General features: G+C 44.9%; 1 protein-coding gene across 1 annotated transcript; it reads right to left on the bottom strand.

Moving 5' to 3' along the window:
• Nucleotides 1-6,790: 6,790 nt before the first annotated feature.
• Nucleotides 6,791-14,869, bottom strand: LOC310955496 (serine/threonine-protein kinase SBK2-like). Its single transcript, XM_083925318.1, has 5 exons — nt 14,583-14,869; nt 9,075-9,219; nt 8,782-8,984; nt 8,511-8,672; nt 6,791-8,223 (listed from the first exon to the last, which is right to left on the bottom strand). Exons 1-5 carry the CDS (start codon nt 14,586-14,588, stop codon nt 7,573-7,575), a joined length of 1,167 nt encoding a protein of 388 aa, XP_083781444.1. The 5' UTR covers nt 14,589-14,869; the 3' UTR covers nt 6,791-7,572.
• Between the last annotated feature and the right edge of the window lie 8,578 nt (nt 14,870-23,447).

Here is a 23,447-nt window from a genome sequence, read left to right as displayed (position 1 = left end):
CCTATTTCAGAGCGGCAACTGAACTGCATGAAGTAGTTAAACATGGCTTTTGATGGGGCGGCCAGTGGAACAGTGGTCAGAGCTGTCGCCCCATGTAAAGAGGCTGAAAGTCCTCGAGGCAGCGGCCGTGGGTTTGACTCCGACCTGCGGCCCTTTGCTGCATGTCCCCCCTCTCTCTCTCTCTCTCACCCCATTTCCTGTCTGTCCTTCATAATAAAGGCTTGGAAAACTGCTGAAAAATAATCTTTGACTTCTTTTTTTTGCACCTCAGTAAAAGTACACTTTACTTATACTTCTGCACTTTTGTACTTGTACACTGTTATTGTTACTTTTGGATAAAGGCTTTAAGTCCTTCCTCCACTGTCGCTTGTCGTGGCACCACCACCAGTACACACACACACACACTGTAAGAAGCCGGTTAGGTAAGAGGGTCGGTCCCAGGAGGGAGAGATATTGCGGAAGGTCAGGACATGATCTCATTGAGCAGTAACTTTTAGCTCTGCTGACGGACAGAAAGAGAGAGCGACAGACAGCTGGACGGACACACTGACAGACCTCTGCTGCTCCATTCATCTTCCTCACATTCTTGTCACTTCTCTTCAGCTCATTTGAGTCTTTTGGTATTTAAACAAAGGTGTGACAGCCCTGGATGTGTCTGAGTATTTTCACTGAGCAGTATTGTGACTTTTACTTCAGTCAGACATGTGAGTGCTTCTTCCTCTGGGTGAGCTCGATCTGGGTCACCTCCTCCTCTGTAACCCACACCGAGCCGCACATCCGTCCATAACACCATCACACATGTCGTTCTGATGGATTCATTTGGATCCTCGTTGCAGCCAAACTTACACACAGAGAGATTCAAGGCTTAATACACTTGATCTCCCCACATTCAGATGCTGTTTCCCTCTTTAGAGAGCGAAATCTGTCACGATGATGGATCAGATTTCAATGGTTCAAACTCTGCAACACTCCAGTATAAGACGGGCTGTTGAGCGTGTGGTCAGTGTGTCTGGTCTGGCCGGGGTCAGACAGGCACACACACTCTTATATCACCGAGGCTAATCTTAGCTTTGCATCACTTTCAAAGCCACGCGCATCAGCACTTCATAAAATAAATTGACAAGTGGATTTTTGATTTGGCTTGAGGCTGTGATGAAAATAACTGGAGCAGGTGCCCAGAGAGGTGTCGCCGTCAGGAAACAACATGTACCCCTGACAGGAGATCCGTTTGCCACCTTCAGATCCAAATGAGGCTTCAGTCTGCGCTCACGTGCTGCTCTGAAGCTACGACGCCAGCAGAACTGAGAGTTCCCTTCATATAAGGTGCTAAATGATAATGCAGATGTGCTTTTTAGCCGCAGGTTAGTGAGTGAGTTAGTTAGTCCAGATTGTGATATCTCAACAAATGTTGCATGTGATGCCGTGAGAGATGAAGTCAAGTCCACAAAACTGCAGTTTCTCGAATGGCCGCTTGAGTCAATCCTCATCGACCCCCATGTTAAAATGCCCAACTCTACAGTTAAAGTAAACATGTTTACAGCCGGGTACAAAAGACAGTTTTGGTCTCTTTAGCTAATTTCACGATTCATGGGTGACACAGTGGTGTGGTGGTTACACTGTCACCTCACGGCAAGAGGGTTTCAGGTTTGAATCCCGGCCTGGGCCCTTCTGTGTGGAGTTTGCATGTTGTCCCCGTGTCTGCGTGGGTTTTCTCCGGGTTCTCCGGTTTCCTCCCACAGTCCAAAGACGTGCAGGTGTTCGGTTCATTGATGACTCTAAATCACCCGTAGGTGTGAATGGTTGTCTGTCCCTGTTCGTCTCTATGTGTCCTGTGATAGACTGTCCGCTGGGATCGGCTCCAGCCCCCGCGACCTTGATAGGGGACAAGCGGTTGAAGATGAATGAATGAATGAATGACAACGGGATGCATTTTTTATACAACTCAACTGTTTAACTCATATTAAGGCTGAAAGTTATGCATTTTTCTGCACTTACAAACATCAAATAAGCCATCGAGAAAGTTGTTTTCCTGTAACAACTATTAACGGAGAAATCCAGGAGAGTGGCTAACAGCCGGACGAGGCTAACAGTGATTAGCTCGGGGCAGTACAGTGAAGGCATTCAAACGTCTTTTTAACCACTAATGCTGCTGAAAATAACAGCAAACCTCTGCAGCAGCATGAGAAGAGTCCCTACACACACAACAAAGCAGCAATGGGCTCCTGAAAGACCATTAATTCACTTTCATGGACCTAAAGAGCATAAACACAAATTGCATTTTTTGTTATTTACAACTTAAATCCTACATGCCCATCCTTTCTCTAGGCCACATATCACAGCAGCAGGAGCTTTACAACAAAGTTCAAACACTCAGGTGAAAACACTGAGCTCAAAGAGGGGCTCTGCGATCTGACATGGGAGAGGTGTGGAGTAGGATGTCTTTGTGTGTGTGTGTGTGTGTGTGTCTGTGCCAGGACAGGAAACAAACCTGAACCTACATAATAACAAAACCTCTTATAGTATAGTTTACAGCGATTAGTTCAGATTTTTCCAGCAGCACTTGAAGGCAGCACAATAGTAAGAACAACAGCTGCTGTACAGGTGTGTGATAACATGCACACTTTTATTATCACTCCACCGCGGACACTGATATCAGCGGCTGCCACATAATGTGACATATGTGACAGATCTGCATTTTATGTATTAATATATTTATGACTGCGATAAAAGGATGTATTTATGATCAGCCTCTCAGCTTCTAGCCTTGCTTTTCTCACTTTCTTACTGACACTTTGGCAAGACAACCACGCATCTCACAGCTCACACTCGCCTGTTACGCAACCCTGGCGTGCTCGAGACACGCAGCGTTAATGCAACGTATCAGGTGAAATGCGAGGAGGTGGATAGTTCTCAGGCCAGCGGCCAGCGTCCCCCCACCTCGGCCCCTCAGACCTGCTTCCCAAGTGTGAAACGATAGTCAAACTGTCTCCCTTTAACAAGCTCGCTAATTCACGAGTTTTGGCTCAGGGTGGTTTGCGACATGACTTGGACTCGTTCCTCACAGATGATCTCTTTATCTCAGCAGCTAGAATTCGTTGTTGGCTCAAACCAGCAGTGATATAATATTTGGCAGTGGACGCCGGAGTGATTAAAGTGCTTCTGGGAAAAGCACGAAGCAAAGTGGGGACTGAGAGGTCAAAAGTCACTTTCTCCTTTTAGGTTTTTCAGGAAAACCTGAACCAACACTTCGACGGGACGATTTAGGTGGAGGTGTGTGTGAACTATCCACCTCCTCGCATTTGGTGGATGTGTAAGGATGATGTCATCTGAGTAAACACGGTAAAGTCCAAGACTTAACAAGAGGTCACGTTTGTAGATAAAGAGGATCTTATCCGCAGGACCTTGAGTCCATGGACTAAAACCACCTTCACGGTCTTCACCTCGGCTCTTCTACAGCTTTACATCAATGCTGGGGAAGACAAGAAACTGTGAAGAAAGCTGTTGTGAATGGACTCGTGTGTGTGTGTGTGTGTGTGTGTGTGTGTGTGTGTGTGTGTGTGTCTGGGGGCTCTGAGCACATCCCACAAATCCCTCATTAGAGTGCTGTTATTCTGGCATCGCCCCTCTTTGACTAAACCGAGCCGTGAAACATATTTGAAAGTGCCTTTAAACTGGTTTACGTGCATGTGTTCAAACATACCTTTAGTTATTTTGACCTGTTCTCACTCACAACCCTTCAAATATGTCAGTGACTGTTACGACACAGAAGGCAGCCTTTAGCATCTGCATGAGACACGCTTGAGGTGACGTCTGATCTGACGTCGAGCCTTTGCGGTTTTTCAAATGAGGTCATCTGCTCCAGACACGGGACGCCGGGCACACCCACGAAGTACAGCCACGCACAGCTCCGGTAGAACGTGCTGCTGTTCACTACATGTAGCTACATGCTAACAGCAGACGAAGCTGTAATATTGCTTGCTTGCGTTGTTCACTGCTCCCTAATTTCGGATCAGAGTCCTGCTGCAACATACAGCTGTTGTGTGTTTGGTTTAGGAGGCTTTATTTGTGACTTTTGACGCTAGAACATCCCATTTTACACTCAGTTGCCGTCAGTCTTCTGCAGAAGGAACGGGACAGTGGAGCGGAGACCCAGAAGTGCTGACCAATCACAGCAGACTGGGCTTTCGGGAGGGGGTCTTACAGAGCTGCTGCTACAGAAGAGTGAATTCAGGTGCAGCAGCCATGAGCAATCTTTGAACAACAAAGCATGCAAACATGTTCTAGCAACACAAAATACACGTATGAGCCTGAAAACGAGTATAATAGGTCCCCTTTAAACTAACCGAAAAATTCAGCAGCTTATTTCTCACCTCAGATGCTTTGGAAACACCTGCTGGTGAACTATCTTCGTAATATTAGAGAATATTTTAAAATCCTTTGCCTAATGAAATCTGGGAGCAGGCAGCCCAGTGAAACGTCTGTCCAGTTAGGTGAAGCCTGTTTTCTCAGTTTGTCATTGAAAAGGAATTGATAACCGTCTTGACGAGCCCATCAAGCGTGCAGTGCTGAGAAGCGATGAAACCCCTCGTGTCCTGAAACACCACCGTGGACCCATACCGTCACCATGGAGACCACTCTTCTTGTCCAGTCAACGCTGCCTTATTTTAACTTACTTATGCAGCATACTTAACTTATAAAAGTCTTATAAAACTTGACCCTGCGCGGTAAAAAGTGACGCCAAGAGGTCCCGACCGAGCGTCCGTATGTGAGGAGTCAGTTATTTACTGTCTGTGGATTAAAAACCTCGTGTCTCTAAACGATGTCGGCTTTCCAGGAACTGAGGAAACAAACTGTGTCTTTAACTTTACGGCCGTGTAGGTTGGAGGGTTTTTTATAGCTAACATGGAAAAGGTTTCACAAGAAAACATTTATTGGTGTTTCATATACGACGGTGACTCAAAGTGGATTTACAGGGTTACATTTGGTCAAACATGATCTGTGCACGATGCATGTAGAGCTGTCAGTGAGGGCTGAGAGGGAGGAATCGCAGATCGCAGCTCTCCTTTTTTAGTACTATTTTGAAGCCGCCAAGATAATCGGCATCATCAAAACAAACAACAACGATCTGTGATCTATTTTTAGAGCGGTCCGTGTGTGAGGGCAGCATTTGCACCCTTACATAGGCCTAATGGATTGATCCTGCAGCAGTATTTTCATGTTCACCTTGGCTTGTTATTTATGACTCCTCTGGTTTTTTATTACACCGGGCAGCGGTTCAGCATTCTGCAGTCTCTCGCTGCTCCTGCTCTCCCCCTGACCTCCCATCCTCTCATTCTGTAAATGCTGAAACGGGTTTTTCTGGCGTACAAATCGTACAGTAGCCGGCCCCCGGCCCCCGCCTCTGCCCGGGAAACAGAGACCAGAAGAATGACTGCAAATCAAAAAACAAACAAACAATCAAACACACAAGCTAGCATGCAGCTAATATATGCATGAGAAGAGTCAGCTGTGATGTAATTGGCTATCAAAGTGTGCAGAAAGCAGAGCCAGAGAGCCAGGGTTGTTCAAAGCTGAAGAAATTACATTGAGGATTTTTTATTCAATCTAATCCTGAAATTCATGATGTGCAGAGTTTAAGCAGCTAACTAGCATACCTAGATCTACAGGCTTATGGTTGTGACCTGACTTGAAATTTTGCATAATTCATCCACGCTCACAGCTTAGTGCAGTATTGGCAAATATATCATTTGTAATTGTGAATTACGTTTCATATCCTCAAAGCAATTTCAGTCAAAAACAACTGGACTGGTTGTTTGTCTAGGAAGATGTTTCACCTCTCATCCAAGAGGCTTCATCAGTTCATGTACGCATCTGACCAGGCTGGGACTGGACCTGGTACGTTTCATATAAACAGAATAATTCTGCAGATAAAATCATTTTATCCTGCATCTTCTCCTCTAAACGGGTTTGTTTTGTATCTTGTGAAAAATTATGCATAAAAACTTGGATGTCTTACTAAATATGATTGACCAGTCCGTGATGGTTAAGTGTAGGCACCAAAATGACTGTTAGGTGACTAGTTGAGCTTCGGTAACACGGCGGCGGTGAAAAGGTCGTGGTTTGGCTTAGTACTTCAGCTTAGGACACGAAGGTCCTCACTACGCAGCGCTCTAAAAGTACATCACCGGATTTCCTATGATTTGTAGTGCATCACTGCACTCCTGTAACACTCCTGTAACATAGCCCCCAAATTGCATCTGAATGCAGTGCTATGTTTGGTCTGAACCCCTGGTAATGTAGTAGTAGTGTCTGCAGATCTGTGTCAGAAGCCAGTGTGGTTGACTGTGTACTGAAATCCACCTCTGCGGTAAGCTTCCAGCCGATTGCATGAGAAACGGTGTGTTCAGTGTGTGACTTGGCTGCACTGTGAGGGGTCAGAGCTGTCAGCCGCGGCGCTGAAAGGCTGCAGTGTCGAATTTACGACAGCGGATCTATTTTTGAAAACATCTGGGGAAGCTCTCCAGATGGTCCTCACTGTGTGTGTGTGTCTGTGTGTGTGTGTGTGTGTGTGTGTGTGTGTGTGTGTGTATAATGTTACGATGACATTATAGAGATTTGAGCTTGCCAGGTCATGTTTATGAAGGTCAACATACTAAATATCATGTTTAAATCGATTTGTTTGCATAACACTGGCAGATGTGACTTTTTATAGCACACAATAAAATCAGGGAGCCTTTTTACCAAAACAATCATTTTATTGCAATGAAATCATATTTTATAGACTGCCTTTGTCTGTCATATAGTAAATAAACAAGTATTTAAAATGTGTACACTTACATTGAGTCGGCAACACTTGGTATCGCAGTATAAATGTTATGTAATGCTGAATGTTACACATTAAATTAACATTACATATACAAAATAAGAGCAGGCATAGCCTCATTTTGTAGTTATGTACAAAGTGCTATATAGTGCTAACATGCTAATATACAAAACACACCCTAGCTTAAAGCTATGTTTCCAGTGCTACGCCAGTGCTGCTAAAATATATGCAGAAAATAAATATTTACTTTCAGAAAGTGTCTTTGAATATGTGCATATGTATCTCCCTCTGAAGCCCTGCAGCTCCCAGTCTGCTGGCAGACGTGTTCATGGCTGTTAAAACGGAGCACTACTGCAGGCTATATACAGTTCATGATGAACACACTGCAAAGTCCCAACACAAATATAGATGCAGTGAGCTAAAGACGGTGTCTTTTACAACAACATGGTATCATTACAGCACTGCTAATCACTCATAATCCCCAGAAGTGCAGCTATTTGTTCGGAGTCATTTAAAACTGATATGCAAGATGCAGCCAGTTATACTAAATATGTTAAATCAATGAATTAAACAAATGCCATCCCCTGTAGCTCTAAAACCTTGAGCTACATTTGAAGAAGAGCATGTTCTCACGCCGTAGGGTCTTTTTTAGTGATGGTCTTCTTTGTATCAGCGCTGAAATCTTCTGACACATGTAAAAGTTGTACAAAAACTGCTTCATTATTCAACGTTCTCATTATCCTGACTCCTTATCGCTCTCCCCTCCCCTCCATCTCTTTCATGTTCCTGATTGCTCCTCTCCCTTCTCCTTTCCCACGGCTCTTCTTCCTCTCCTCCTCCAGCCTCACCCTCTCCTTCTCCATCACCCAGTCCCCTCCTAGGTAATTCAGCGCGACGTCGGCTCCTCCGCGAAGCCGGGGCCTCGGGTCGAGGAGCGTCTGGAAGAAGCAGCGTGCCAGCGGGGTGAAACATGCAAACTGGGGCGCTACGGGAGGGCCGACTTTCTTTCCAAGTTCTGCCCCAATTAAGTCTATGACGTCCTGCGTGCTCTCGCCCTGCGGCTCTGCCCACACGTCCAGGTCATAATCTGAGCCTTCTGCTCTGTCAAACCATTCCCGATACTTCAGGTAGGAGCTGCAGTCGCTGGCTGTTTCAGCCCAGGGATGAGTGCCGGTGAGCATGGCGTAGGTCAGGATCCCCAGTGCCCAGCAGTCCGTGCTGGGCTCCACAGACCCCCAAACTCTCGTCTTCTTTTTCTTCTCTCCACCCTCCTTAACGTCATCATTCCCATCACTTATGCTCCTCCAGCTGTCCTCATTGCCGCGAGCGATCTCAGACTCAGGGGTGCAGTAAGGAGAGCTGTACCAGACCTCCGGGACCCTGGTGCCCCGGGCCTTCACCTGGTGGAGAGCATTTATTCATAAATAAAGTGCCTCAGAGCCTTTTCTTCATTGAGCTGGAGGAAATTATTAGACATCCAGCATTTATTGACACAGAGTTGTGTCATCAGCATAGCGATGAAAAGCGATCTTGTGATTATGTATTAATATGCTAAGTGGAGGCATATACATACAGAATAGAAGAGGACCTAGGACAGAGCCTTGAGGTACTCCGTTGCTAATTAATGTTTCCTGCCATTATTCAACATTTGAGTGTAGTATGAATACCATATGTTCTTTATACTGACCATGCCAAAGTCTCCTAGTTTGACCCAGCGGCAGGCAGAGTCGCAAAGGAAGACGTTCTCTGGTTTGAGGTCTCTGTGGACAAAACCAAGAGAGTGCAGGTGGGACAGAGCGCCACACAGCTGGGACACCACCCGCTGACAACAGTCCTCCTCCATACCGACCTGAGGAGGAAGAGGGGTGGAGGACGATGAGTCATACGGAAATCGGATATCACCAAATCTTTACACAAAAACCATAATACATACAGTATATGGTATAATAACCGCATACCTCAGGCAAGATGACATCGTAGAGATCACCAAAGAGGCTTGCTTGCTGAGCAAAGACGTAGTGTGAAGGTGTGGAGTAGGCGATTCCCACGGCCCTGGTCAGGGACGGGTGGGTGCAGAACGACATAGAGAGGTTATATTCCCTCAGGAAGGAGAAAAGAGACGTTGAATGACGAGGGAAGAACTTCAGAGCCATCGGAGTACCTGGAGGACACACAGGAAAGGAATTGATATGCTCTATGTCTTTTTGGGGATCTATCGAGGCTATAATGAATTTGTTTTTCCCCCTCTCACCCCTTTTCCTGTGTACAGCTAGCATGACTTTGCCATACGAGCCTTCACCCAGGAGCTTTAGGACCTGGAAGTGCTCCGAAGTGTCCATGGGTGTCAGAGACTGAGCTGTCAGATGGCACATCTCATCCAGAAGCCTTGTGGCAGCCTGGACACACACAAACACACACACACACACAGTAGAAAACAGTGACTTTTGAAGCAGAAGTTTGTCTTTTTCAACAAGAGCTCCATCAAGTGGCTGCATAAAATACAGAAAATGCTTCATGAGGCTCCATTTCATTGGGAAAAAGTCAAACTACCGTAAATAACAGGCGGTGCACTAATCAATGGCTGTTAAAGAGTCATTTGCAACATTTCCCCAAACATTTCTTGCACACTTGTTGTATGCAATTGGTTAAGCTGTGCGTTGTTGACATGTTATATAATATATATATGTAATTCAGTCCCATGCAGAATAAAATAGAACACTACTAGTACATTGATATTACGATACTTACCACAAGAAGTGTACTTTACTTAAGTTTACCTGATAAAATGAACTTGTAGTATCTTTCTTTTTGGTGAGGGCAGTCATACAAAATCACATAATACTGCAAGAATCCTAAAATATTCTAGGATATATGTTTTGGTCGTACCACCCAGAACTACGAGTAACTACATTAATGTGAATATTAACCACGAAGTCTGCATTTAACACAAATAAGCAACATTTGAGAGGTTAAAACGCTTTTCATCGTAAATCCGTTGCATCTCTTTGGAATGTAACACGACCGTTGCCGTGATGATGGTCGCCATGGCGATCGTGGCAACACTAATTCCACGGGTATAAACATGTCTGTTAATAGCCTCGTGAAATCCTTTCACACACAGACACTGTGATCTGTGTTTTGTCGGGTGGAACGTCGATGTTTCCACCGCAGCTGGCACCCTTGGGTCCGGGCTGGGATTTGGTGTCACCGCACATGAGGCAGCTCATTACAGCTCATTAGGGAAGAACTCGGAGCCATGAATGTGCCGTACACAGATACTGCGAATACCAGCTGAGGCTTCGTTCACACCAACAAACACAAGGACTCTCAATGTCTCAATGGCGTCGTTTTATGACCTTATCTCTATGATTTTAAAGATGCAAAATACACGAGGGACGGCTGTCGGAGCAAGGTATGATTCATAAATGTTCAGTTTAAATGAAATAGATAAAAAAACACTGCTACAGATTTATTTTATCTGCAGATGTGATACATGTACGATTGCATTACAGAAAATACTCAATATATTTTAAATATTTATGCATTGCAGAGATGGTGCAGCACATTCAGTAGTGTAATGCCATATGGTCCAAGTCTAATCCATGCGTGAATACATTAACAGTGTGGGTGGTCTCAGAAAAACATGACCCTCAGTGTTTGTCTCATCTCATCTTCAACCGCTTATCCGGGGTCGGGTCACGGCACAAACACTTCACACACTGCGCTCTAATTACTGAGCTATTCAGGTCCGACTGAAACAAGGCCAACATCTTCAAATTATAATTACACTGGCCTTTTAATTGTGTTTCGTGTTTAGCATTGTTTGTAGTTTTTTATTTATTTAATTGGGAATTCAATGGTGACTGTACAACAGCTATTTTCATACAGTTCTTATAAGTTTTAAATATTTGTTTGAAGGTTTCAAACGTTTATTTATTTGAAGTATTAAAATCTTCTCATCAGAATTGACTGAAAGTATGATTTTATGACTTGATACTTAATTCATATATTAACACACATATTGTGTAATCGTTAGCCAGGATGTGCAGGGATGCCTCTAAAGCTGCTTTCACACTGCTGAAAAGCGCCCTAACAAGCGCCCTAACAAGCGCCCTAACAAGCGCCCTAACAAGCGCCCTAACAAGCGCCACAACAAGCGCCCTAACAAGCGCCCCAACAAGCGCTCTAACAACCACCCCAACAAGCGCCCCAACAAGCGCCCTAAGATGCGCCCCAACAAGCGCCCTAACAAGCGCCCTAACAACCGCCCTAACAAGCGCCCTAACAAGAGCCCTAAGATGCGCCCCAACAAGCGCCCTAACAACCACCCTAACAAGCGCCCTAACAAGCGCCCCAACAACCACCCTAACAAGCGCCCTAAGATGCGCCCCAACAAGCGCCCTAACAAGCGCCCTAACAACCACCCTAACAAGCGCCCTAACAAGAGCCCTAACAAGCGCGTTAAGATGCGCCCCAACAAGCGCCCTAACAACCACCCTAACAAGCGCCCTAACAAGCGCCCCAACAACCACCCTAACAAGCGCCCTAACAACCACCCTAACAAGCGCCCTAACAAGAGCCCTAACAACCACCCTAACAAGCGCCCTAACAAGCGCCCTAACAAGCACCCTAAGATGCGCTCCAACAAGCGCCCTAACAACCACCCTAACAAGCGCCCTAACAAGCGCCCTAACAAGCGCCCTAACAAGTGCCCCAACAACCGCCCTAACAAGCGCCCTAACAAGCGCCCTAACAACCACCCTAACAAGAGCCCTAACAAGCATCCTAACAAGCGCCCCAACAACCACCCTAACAACCACCCTAACAAGTGCCCCAACAACCACCCTAACAAGCGCCCTAACAACCACCCTAACAAGCGCCCTAACAAGCGCCCTAACAAGCGCCCTAACAAGAGCCCTAACAAGCATCCTAACAAGCGCCCTTACAACCGCCCCAACAAGAGCCCTAACAAGCGCCCTAACAAGAGCCCTAACAACCGCCCTAACAACCGCCCCAACAAGAGCCCTAACAACCACCCTAACCAGCGCCCTAACAAGCGCCTCAACAAGTGCCCCAACAAGCGCCCTAACAACCATCCTAACAAGCGCCCTAACAACCGCTCTAACAACCACCCCAACAACCACCCCAACAAGCGCCCTAACAAACGCCCTAAGAAGCGCCCCAACAACCGCCCCAACCTTCAAGGAGGTTTCCCAAAAAAAGCAATGCGTTGTTAAAAAAGGCTGCTGCCGGAGGGCGGTTACCACCAGAGGTTCAGCGCGGTGAACTCTGGGTGGCAGAGCAAAATCTTTGTGCGTTCACATGGACGGCAACTGCCTCATACCTCTAACGCCATGATCAAAACTGCTTCCCCTCCCTGAAGTTACTGGAGGTGGTGAGTTACAACGCGGCAGTGCGTAAACCCCTAAAGGTGACGTAGTTTAAAGAGCGACAAAGTCTGTGTAGGGAGGAGGTGGAGGTGGATGGAGAGGTGAAACAAAACACAGGACGTTGAACCAGGATACCTTGTGAAACCAAAAATCAACCGTTCTTTTGTTACGTAAGTTACTGAACAAACACACAAACACCACAAACTTTTTCTAAACCAACTGGTTTTGTTGCCTAAACAGGTTCAGCGCTGCAGAGGTTTGCACAGGGGAACTGAGCGCTCGTGTTGATTGAGATGCGTAGGATGACGTTTAACAATAACGATAAAATTGCATCACATTTATAAGAAAAACCAACCCCAGTCTCAGTTTCATGAGATTTCCTAGATACTCCAATGGGATTCAAATAATATATAGTTTATTAAGGTTATAAAGTAGGATCATAAAGAAACATTTGATCCTTTAGCTCATCTGAAAAAGTGTCTCATAATAAGTGGGAAATGAAAAAACAACAGCGGCACAGTGGAGGGTCAGGAGTTAAGAGAGCGTCCAGCGAGCAGCACAGCTGACGCGCTCGCTTTAGACGAGTGTCAAAGGAGGTGACACCGGTCTGAGCCAGCACAGAACAACCCCGACAGCCTCACAGTGGGACACCGCGTTACATAACACAAGCACACACACACACACACGCGCACACACACACACGCGCGCACAAGGTCGGACATGTAATGAGTGATGTGTCTGTGTCTGTGTGTTTGTGTGCTAGAGACATGTTGACCTCTCCATGGAAATGGATCTCACTGTGACATGAACATACGTTTTTGTCTTGTGTTTGAACAAATATTACACAAACGCTCGAGTTCACAGGACTTTCCATTTCTCTCCTTGCACCTTTTTAAAGGAAATATTTGAGGCTACAGTGCTTTTCCCATCCATCATCAATGTAAATAATCTAAACGCAAACAAGCCCCGAACATCTATAATCCAACATTTAACTTAATGATCGAGCAGAACGGCGTGTTTTCAGATGCTCATGCACTCTGCGCTCAGTGATCAGCTCGTTGGGGGCAGCAGTAGCTCAGTCCATAGGTGACTCGGCGGGAAACCGGAGGGTCGCTGGTTTGAGTGCCATCTCCTAGATACTGCCGAGGTGCTGTTGAGCAAGGCACCGAATCCCCAACTGCTCGGGGCGCCGGTCACTGGCAGCCCCCTCGCTCTAACATCTCTCCATAATTGCATGTATATAGGTCCTGTCTGTGCATGTGTGTATTTCGGGCCTGTGTGTGTGTGTGACATGAATAATAACAGAGTCCTGTTGCGGGATTAATAAAGTAATTCTTCTTCTTCTTCTACTTCTTCTTCTTCTTCTTCTTCTTCTTCTTCTTCTTCTTCTTATCAAACCTCTCAGGAGTTCACTCTCCTGGGAGGTTTGGGAAACGCAAACGTAGAAGACTGTGTGTAAATCCTCCAGTCTCCTCCATACAGTGGGGTCAAACCTGAAGATGTCACTGATTTAACATCTTGAGGAATACATTTTTTAAGGAACGACTTTCTTTCTGCTAAATTTGAATAATTCAACTTCAGTTACAGTTAAAGCAGCTCCCAACATGGACGGCCCTTTTCCAGCTTTACACGCCACCGATCGTATTAAAGGTAAAAATCTGAAGTTTCTGTACTCAGTTAAATATTTAGAGTTATTTAAATGTTGACAACATTTAACTTGATTATGACATCACAAAAGATAAAAACCCACTGTGGACTGTAATGGTGATTATCATGATGTCGTCTAATCGTCTAACTGTTATATTAAATAATATAATATACTTAAAGTTAAACCCCACTGCATCCGACACTGACGATGACTCATCTCAAATGTGCTCCTTTGCAAATTAAAAATATAGAAATATATATATACATATTTTTGCATTTTACCTGCTCATTAAAGGATCAAACTCCACATTTATTCAGTCAATAAATAACTTTGATTTAAAGCGACAGTGTCTGAACATGCAGAAAGTTTTGTTTTTATTAGTCCAGGTTTTGACACAACTGTCTCTGAGATTTCTACTGAGCAAGCAGTTCTTTTATTCTGGATTATTTTTTAAATTTAAAAGTAGTTCCTGCAAAAAAAAACCCATAAATCACAGCTGTTCAAAGCTGTGAGCGCCACAAATGAAATCACATCCACCTCCGATGCAACGACACACGACAGATCCACCTCCAGGTGACGACAGAACCTGAACAATCTTACCAGTTATACAACGAGTAAATTAGGAAATAAAGGATTATTTTATTTATTTGAGCGGTCTGACCCTTTAACCTATGAAAGCGTTCCTAGCAGCGGGCGAATCCCTGCACCGGCTGGGACTTACTGTCATTTTGCAGCTGTGGTTCAGTTCAGCACCGTCGGTCTTCAGGAATAAGAAATCAGCCCAACATAAATTTTCTTCATTAAGCAGGTGCACCTGTCAGGAAGTCCTCCGCAGGTCCTCATGTGCTGCACTTCTCAGCCCTGTGGGAGTCTGGCTCTGCTGCAGAGAGAGTTTGTATAGTTTACTGTCAGCGGGGAAACTCTGCAAACCGTCCGACGAGCTCGTTGGAGGATTTCATGTCTGCTGCCGCTGCAACTTTTATCCCAAAGTGATCTGTCCTCACCGCCACTCCTCCCCCTGGATCCTGGAGAGTGTGATACATGTGTTTATGCGTGCGTGTGTGTGTGTCTGTGTGTGTGTGTGCGTGTGTGTGTGTGTGTGTGTGTCTGTGTGTGTGTGTGAGTGTGTGTCTGTGTGTGTGTGTGAGTGTGTGTGTGTGTGTTTGTACATCAACTTCTCCCTTCCTTCCTCTGTGTGTGTGTGTGTGTGTGTGTGTGTGTGTGTGTGCGTGTGTGCGTGTGTGTGTGTGTTTGTACATCAAGTTCTTCCTTCCTTCCTCTGTGTGTATATGTGTGTCTGTGTGTGTGTGTCTGTGTGTGTGTGTGTGTGTGTGTACTGTAGAGGGAGACTGTTGACTTGAGTGTGCTTATATGCACCATTGCATGTGTGTGAATTCTCTTGTACGGGCCGCGGACGAACGCGTAACATTCTGGAGCTGATGTGAATCACAGGGCAGACACTTTTGTCGACCTTAGGGATTCAGGGCGTTTGTGCTCTTTCCAAGCGCCGTTCCAGTTACAATGCTAAGAACTTGGTTAAGGTTCGGGAACAATCGCGATCAAAAGTAAAAACAGAGTTGAGATGTGTCCCAATGTGGACTTGGTCGCTCTGTTGCAACACCACTTGACTTCCTTCTTTGCTCCGATCGTACTTCAACAACAAATGAAAGTGGTGAAAGATGGTTCACAAGGTAAATGAGTCAAGGACGATGGCCATCCACCGTAGAGCCGGGTGTGTGTGACGATCCTGCCTGTTGAAAGGAAGGTTTTCTTCACCACTGTTGCTGTTTGCTCATGGAGGAATTGTTTGGTTTCTTTAAATCATAAAGAGTTCATGGTGTGGTCTAGACCATAGACGGTATAAAAAGTGACGTAGCATACCCTTCGTGGCCTGTTCTCTTAACTTGATCCAATCGTCCTCGGCCACGGGAGTCAGACTTTGACTCCTCACGCCTCATTTCCTCCCTTTCTTCTTCCTCTTACCTCCGAGGAGAAGTGAGGCCCAGAGGCTAGCTGTCAATCAAGACACGCCCCTAATTATTCATAAATTTTAACCTCCAATAAAATAAAAACTAGCCTGGTACAAAAAAATCCACCCCCTCATCGCTGTCAAGGAGATATGACCTAAACAAACAGACTACTATGCTTTTTTGCACCAGGCCTTAAACAGGTTTAATGATGCTGTGGAATCGGCCTGTTTAACATGGGGGTCAATGAGAAACTGCTCTGTTGTGCAAACTACTCCTAATGGACACTCAGAGAACTGCAGTTTTTGCCAGTGTTGTTCCCTTTCTGTCCTGTTGTGACATCCAGCCAATAAAAAAAGCAGGATTAAGGACTTTGTTAATACAATCTGCACATGCACTGTCTCTGAGCACTGATCTGCTCCTTCTATTATTTTTTAATGCTGTTTTATTTTGTTGATTTATCGTGTTAAGTTGTGTCACATGTTTAGCTGTGTGTCATGTTTAGTTGTGTGTCATGTTTAGCTGTGTGTTGTTTTGGTTTTAAAGGTGAAACTCGTGTGTTTATGCTGCTGTCTTGGCCAGGACTCCCCTGGAAAATGGGAATATTCCTGGTTAAATGAAGGGTAATACAGAACACAAAACTAAGCTGTTGATCTGTCAGTCAACATCACCTGTCACTCTCTTTCTCTCTCTGCATACAAAACATGTCTTTCTCTCTGTCTCCCTCCCTCCCTCCCTCTCTCTCTATTTCCAGTCAAAGAATTTCCCTCTAACACCCAGACCCCCCGCGGGTTGTAGATCAAGCTCTCAGCAACAACTGCAGGATCACTCAGACTTTCCCTGGAGGCCGGCATTAGTTACAGCGAAAGTCTGTCTGTGTGTGAGATCATCTGTCTGTGGCCACATGTCAACACGCTGACATTATGCAAGTCACTGTGTGTTCACTTCAGGTCTCTCACGGCTCAACAGAAGTGGTCTGTGCATTCCCGTGTGTGTCACTTAACCTCGGCGCTTTACGAGTGTTTGCATTGCAGCTGCAGATGTGGAGGTTTAATGGTACTTTTGCATTTGTTATAGCCCTTTTCCACCAACATGAGTGTGTGTATATGCAGGGTTTTTAAATGCGGGGAAACCCAGACTATATCTTTCTGCTTGTTTTTTTCCGGGTGTGTCACGTTTGACGTCACAAACACATTGGAAAACGGTAGAAAGTGTCATGGAGGCCAACGCTGAGGTGGTTACTTCTTTTTTTAAATATTAATTATCATTTCTTTCAAACTCGGTGCAGATTAATTTGTATCAATGTCTGAATTTAAGATGAGATGACAAAGAGTCACAGAAGTGAACAGGCGTAGGAATCCTAAACTGTGTAAAAATGGACGTAGCCTCTACATCGAGGTCCGTTCTCTCAACTTGATCCAATCGTCCTCGCCTACAGGAGTCTCCATCTTGTCAGACTTTGACTCCGCCTAATTTCCTCTGACCAAAAAGGGGCATGTATGTAACTTTAACCTTCAATAAAATAAAAACTAGCCTGGTACAAAAAAAATTCAACACCCTCACTGTTGTCATGGAGATAAGACCTAAACATACAGACCATAATGTTCTTTTGTCCTTAAACAGGTTTAATGATGCTGTGTAAACGGCCTGTTTAACATGGGGGTCAATGAGAAACTGCTCTATTGTGCAAACTGCCCCTAGTGGACACTCAGAGAACTGACGTTTTTGGCACTTCCTGATTGGATCAACCAGGATGTCGCTGTGGTGGGGGCCTGGTATGAATGATGTGAAACACAACAGAGCAGCCAACAGGTGACTGCTGGTATCATTTTTTCCCCTCTGTGGCTTCATTACCCAATAAACCTTGTTTCTCTCACAGATCCAAGCTTTGTTGAAGGTGGCGCCCCGTCCCACAGGCAAATGTTTCCCCGTCATTTTTGGAACTGTGCTCCCCCCCCCTCGCCACTTGTCATGGCTTCTGGCCAGAATGTGCAGCCAGGGTCGGTTTCGCAGACGTGTATTAAACTGGTCTTAGAGTTAGGCCAGTCTTACAGTCATTTGCAGCTAGATTAGTCTTGACATTTAAGACTAAAAAGTTAGCCCCCCCGCCCCCAGGCTACCTGTGGACTGTCCTGCTATACAGATTAATTTAGATATCTGTCTAAAGTCTGACTAGCAGTTAGATTTAAGGCGATCAATCTGACGGTCTATCTTAGTGAAACCAGCCCTGTATCACAGCTTCCTGGGACACTTGAGTGAGAGCAGAGGCGTCATTAATGTGATTAGTGGCACCTGTGCTTCTCCTGCCATGAGAGGTCAAAAATGTTTGCTGTGAAAACAGCTGCAGAACACACTCATGGGTGGTTTTGAAGTCAATGATGAGACATCTATTTTTCTCCATTTGGATCAGGGGCGTCCAACCCTGCTCCTGGAGAGCCACTGTCCTGCATGTTTTAGGTTTCTCTCTGCTCCAACACACCTGACTCTAATGCTCTGCTCGTTATCAAGCAGCTGAAGCTCGTCACAGGTTTGATAACCGTTAGACTCAGGTGTGTTAGAGCAGGGAGAAACCTAAAACATGCAGGACAGCGGCCCTCCAGGAGCAGGACTGGACACCCCTGAGATCATCGGAGGACTTTAAATAGGAAAGGAAAAATTAAGCAAAGCCGGAGCAGTCAGTCAGGTCTCTAGTTCAAGTGTAAAACTTTATTAATGACTTCATGTAAAACATACAAAAACAAAACTTACAAAATGTATAAATAATACTGTAAAGAGGCACTACAGCATGACAATACGTTATTATTAATATTATTAAATATTACATAATAGATAACCCATAGAAAAAAGAGATGCCTGCATCTCACACTATAATATAAAAAGCTCATAAATAGCATTGTAAATAGATATTAAAAAGACAGTAGAAAAATATTAATTGTTCCACAACATTTCCTTGTCATTTAGCTCACTGAGTAGACCAACGCCTAGCAGGCACTGTGAATGTAAACAAAGGGGAGTAAAGGTCACAGGCGGCCTCTGCACAGTGCATCAGTACGGCACATTTTAAAAGGCTACGTGTAAAATGAGACGTATACATATTTTCTTAAGAGCAGGCGTTAAACTTACATTCTGATTTACTGCTGAACTGATGCATCCACAACTCAAGATCTCGCTATTTGCGTCAAAAACAACAATCCAGCAGATGCATGTTGAGATATTTCACTGTAAACCACACATGGCGACCTCACGGTGGCGCTAGAGGAAAAGCGAGGGCGTCACCAAAGTCGGTAGGATTCATCTTCTGGGGGCCGTGAATGTTTGTACCAAATTTTGTGCCAATCCCTCCAACCGACCTGTAGGTGGCGCTTATGAAAAGTCACCAAAGGCATTAAAATGCATCCACTGGGGACCATGACCATCAGGATCGAACTTCATGGCGTTATCGTTGTTGAGATATTTCAGTGGTTTTGTGAGAAGACATCAGCGGCAGTGGCTTAATGTCGGGGGCAGCGGGATTGTCTCTGGAGAAACACCAACACTCTTTTTGACCACATGCAAAACACTTGTAACTGTTCAGAGATCTCCACGGAGAACTGGAGCACGTCGAAGGCCGTGGAGACGACGGGGAGCGAGGGCGACGGTGACGGTGACTGAGGAGCCTCTGCACCGATCTGAAGGAAAGAAGAGCGATGGAAGTTTAGGTTCAGGCCGCAGCTTCACAGTAAAATCAGATTTATTCCATTTTTGGACAAGTTTAATGTGAAATCCGTCCGCGCACAGCAGGAATTCGCACTCAGCGTTCAGATCAAAGTCTGTTTCTTTGTCTCTTGTTACTTCTTTTTTCCTTACTTTCCTATTTTTTTTACTCTAAACTGAACCAAACGATGCTGAGACAAACTCGATGATGTTAGATTTAAATGGAAACATTCATATAATTCATAATGATGATGATTTTTTGCGATTTTGGGCTATTTTGCTTCCATAACGTGTCTTCTTTTAGAAACGTGGAACAAAAACTATTTATTTTCATCCACTTTCTCAGTTTGTGTCTGTAAATTTCTTCCAAATTCACCAAAAGTTAGCATTAGATAATTCCTCATTTGCAAATGAAACATATATTTATTAAAATATTCACCCTATTGACCCTTGTCTCAACCTAAAGGTCGTCTTATTTGAAAGAATCTACATTTATATTTCAGCTTTCTCATAATTTTGTGAGGGCTCTCGATCTTCTGGCTCAGTGAGAATCAACTCACTGCGCTCAGGTGTGTGTGGCTCTGATTGGCGTTGATTAAGCCCAGGTGTGGGAGTTTTCACATTCCCTGAGTCTCCAGTGCTCTGGAAATCTATTCGAAACCGTTCCCTCACTCACCCACTCACTCACTTTTCCCTATATAGTGTTTATTAAATGGCTGCATCAGTAGATGCGGCGGATATATGTGCGACGGTCCAGCATCATTTAAACAAACAGAGCTGTAAACCTGTTTTACAGTCTGTTTAAGATACGAACCTGCACTCAGGAGAACGATCAAAGGTTGTACTGATGTTGCTAATTTTAATGTTGAATCCCAAATAAATTGTTGAAACTTCGATGGTGTTAAAGTGTGGTTTTGTTAATGGTTGTGTCCTGATTTTGAGATTGTGAGCACCACCACACGAAGGACTGACGGAGTTAGCATGCTAATCCTGACAACTAGCCTCCGCGGAGAAGTGAGGGCCAGAGGCTAGCTGTCACTCAAGAAGCCACGCCCCTAATTATTCATTAACTTTAACCTCCGATAAAATAAAAACTAGCCCCTCCCCCTCAGTGTTGCCATGGAGATCTGAGCTAAACACACAGACTAGAATGTTCTTTTGTCCTTAAACAGGTTTAATGGTGCTGTGTAAACGGCCTGTTTAACATGGGGCTCAATGAGAAACTGCTCTGTTATGAAACCTGCCCCTAGCGGACACTCGGAGTAGTTCGACTTTCCATTTGCAAATTAGTATTTCATGATATCCATTTCTAATTTCTCTTTTTCATGACTTATTAAAGCTTGAACCTCGAGTAAATGTTTAATTTAAAAGTCTGATTTTTATTGTGGGTTGAAATTATCGTCCATGTTGTAAATGAACCAAACGGTGCCGCTGGTCGTCTCACCTGCTGAAGAGATGCGTTGAGCAGCTTGGACAGCTGCAGCAGGTGAGAGCTGGTGTGCTCCGTGGACTTGGAGGACAAACTGACGTTGTCTTTGGCTATTTTCAACCAATCGACGTGCAGCCTGAAGGACTGCGTGTACGCCAGCAGCTGGGAGAGGGACTCGTTCATCTGTGGAGACAGAGAACGGAAATATTAATGTTTTTGTGACTTACACAGCGTTTCTACACTAAGGAAGTTTAGAAACTTGATTCCACAAACTTTACCTTCATGGAGCTGAAATTGTGAAATGTGTGTTGCACATGAGGAAGACTCTCCAGTCGGTGTTCAACGGCCTCGAAGTGTTCCAGTTCATCGTCTGTCTGTTGGGAACACGAGGAGAAAGTGCAGGTTGCTTTAAAATCTGAATATTTCCAAGATATAACAAAGGTTTCAAACACGGAAGAAACAGTTCCACCTTTAAATCGGTAATTCAGATCAGAAAGACACTTCAATCACATCCAGGCAGTACACAGTGAAATCTCACCAAGTCATGGAGTTTTCTGGATAAGCTGGTCAACCTGTCCACCTGCGGGATCATCGATCTGAAGGTGCCGCAGAGAGGAGGGCTGTGGGCGGGACGAGGTGACGAATGGACAAACAGCTCAGCCAATAGCAGCAGGCGGAGCAGACAAGAGGTGGCGTCATTAATGACTGAAAAGACAGGAAGAGATTAAAAGAGGCTGTTAGTAACGTGTTTCAACGACGGCACATATCAGCCGTTAAAGACGTCACTTTACGATAAGACTTACTGTGTTTCTTACTCATACATTTGTGACTTTAAATCATATTTTTCTCATGAATTTACAAGTTTAATCTTGAGTTTAATCTTGCCGAAATGGGTTTTCTCAGGAGGGGGGCTGGAGTCTCCCTTAGAGAGAGGGGGAGAAGTTCGGCATCCGTGAGGAACTCGGAGTAGAGCCGCTGCTCCTTTGCGTTGAAAGGAGCCAGTTGAGGTGGTTCAGGATCATCTGGTAAGGATGAACCCTGGGCGCCTCCCTAGGGAGGTGTTCCAGGCACGTCCAGCTGGGAGGAGGCCTCGGGGAAGACCCAGGACCAGGTGGAGAGATTAGATCTCCACACTGGCCTGGGAACGCCTCAGGATCCCCCAGTTAGAGCTGGTTAATGTGGCCCGGGAAAGGGAAGTTTGGGGTCCCCTGCTAAAGCTGCTGCCCCCACGACCCGACCCCGGATAAGAGGCTGAAGATGAGATGAGATGAGATCTTGAGTCATTTCTGTGATTATTACTTCCTCCCTCGGCTCCCTATAAAAGAAACCTTTTTAACCTACATTGGACCAAATGCAGCATCATATTTTCCTGTGTGCTTGTATTCTCTGCTTATTCTTTAATTATCGTGTTTCCTGTGGTGAAAACTCGTCCTTTACTTCCTTGTGTGTTTTGCTTCTTCATGTATTTCCTTAAGTGCAGTGTTGACCTCTCTTGGCCGCGGTAGCTCTAAGTTTCTTTGACATAATTGCTTCAGTGTGCATCTGTCACATTAAAGCAGTTTTGCCAGCTCTCTTCTGTGGCACCACATTAATTGAAAGCCAATGACACAGCAGAGTAACATTCAGCGGTGTAGTTGCTCACTGTGTTTGCAGCTGCACAGACGGTCACAACAGGTGGCTGCAGCGGAGCAACCAACCACAACGCTGCATTTCCAACCTAAATCTGACAAATCATGCGCACGTCTCAAAGGCTTAAACCAGAGACAGCTGCGTACTGCCTTTGTGAAGTCTTCAGTTAGCAAATAAAACCAGTCACATATGACATCTATGACATACAGACTGATTCATCATCAATGCAAAGGCTTATATTCCCTTAATAACGTGTTTTTATGTCAGCATCACTTGCCGTTCATTCCACCATACCTTTACTCTGATAACCAGACATTAAACAAAATGATAAGGGCAGAAGTTCAGATTCAAAGGTCTGCGGTGAGACTGAAGACCAAAATAGGTCAGACTGATTTACTGTTAGCATGCAAGTGGCTGAATGTGTGTCAGTGTGAGGGGAGAACAGACAGATTTCTGCAGACTGATCATTTGTATTGCTTGGAAACATAGAAGAGACGTCTCGCGGTCAAAATAAAAGTCAGCATTAGTTGTTTTTCTTTCCACTGGATGAATCTGAGGGTGCTTTCAAACCTGCGCTTTGGTGATTCTCGGATGAAGCAACATTGCTGCATTTTTCATTTGGTTAATTTAGCGTTCAGTGCACTTCATCAAGCTCCCCAAACCATAGCCTGTATAACAGAGATGGACGTAGCTTCTGAAAAGTAAAGCCAAATGTGAAGAGCCTTAAATTCTCTCTAATGTCCAGCAGGGGGCGACGCCACAGGCCCCAAAAAGAAGTCTGATTGTATAGAAGTCAATGAGTAAATGAGGCATCTTTCTCAGCATGATGCGCATTTAGGCCCTGTTTAAATGGAGACGATCTGGAAAG

Source organism: Echiichthys vipera, assembly GCF_963691815.1.
Source record: "Echiichthys vipera genome assembly, chromosome: 13".
Lineage (NCBI taxonomy): Eukaryota > Metazoa > Chordata > Actinopteri > Perciformes > Trachinidae > Echiichthys > Echiichthys vipera.
Note: the sequence above shows the minus strand (reverse complement) of the source record. Positions and strands in the feature narration are given on the sequence as shown.

Excerpts from the sequence above, each read along its gene's own strand:
- LOC310955496 (XM_083925318.1), bottom strand. Across the intron at positions 8,985-9,074 it reads AGCTGTACACAGGAAAAGGG|GTACTCCGATGGCTCTGAAG; the intron begins GTGAGAGGGGGA and ends TGTGTCCTCCAG. Across the intron at positions 8,224-8,510 it reads AACTAGGAGACTTTGGCATG|GTGAAGGCCCGGGGCACCAG; the intron begins GTCAGTATAAAG and ends GCTCTCCACCAG.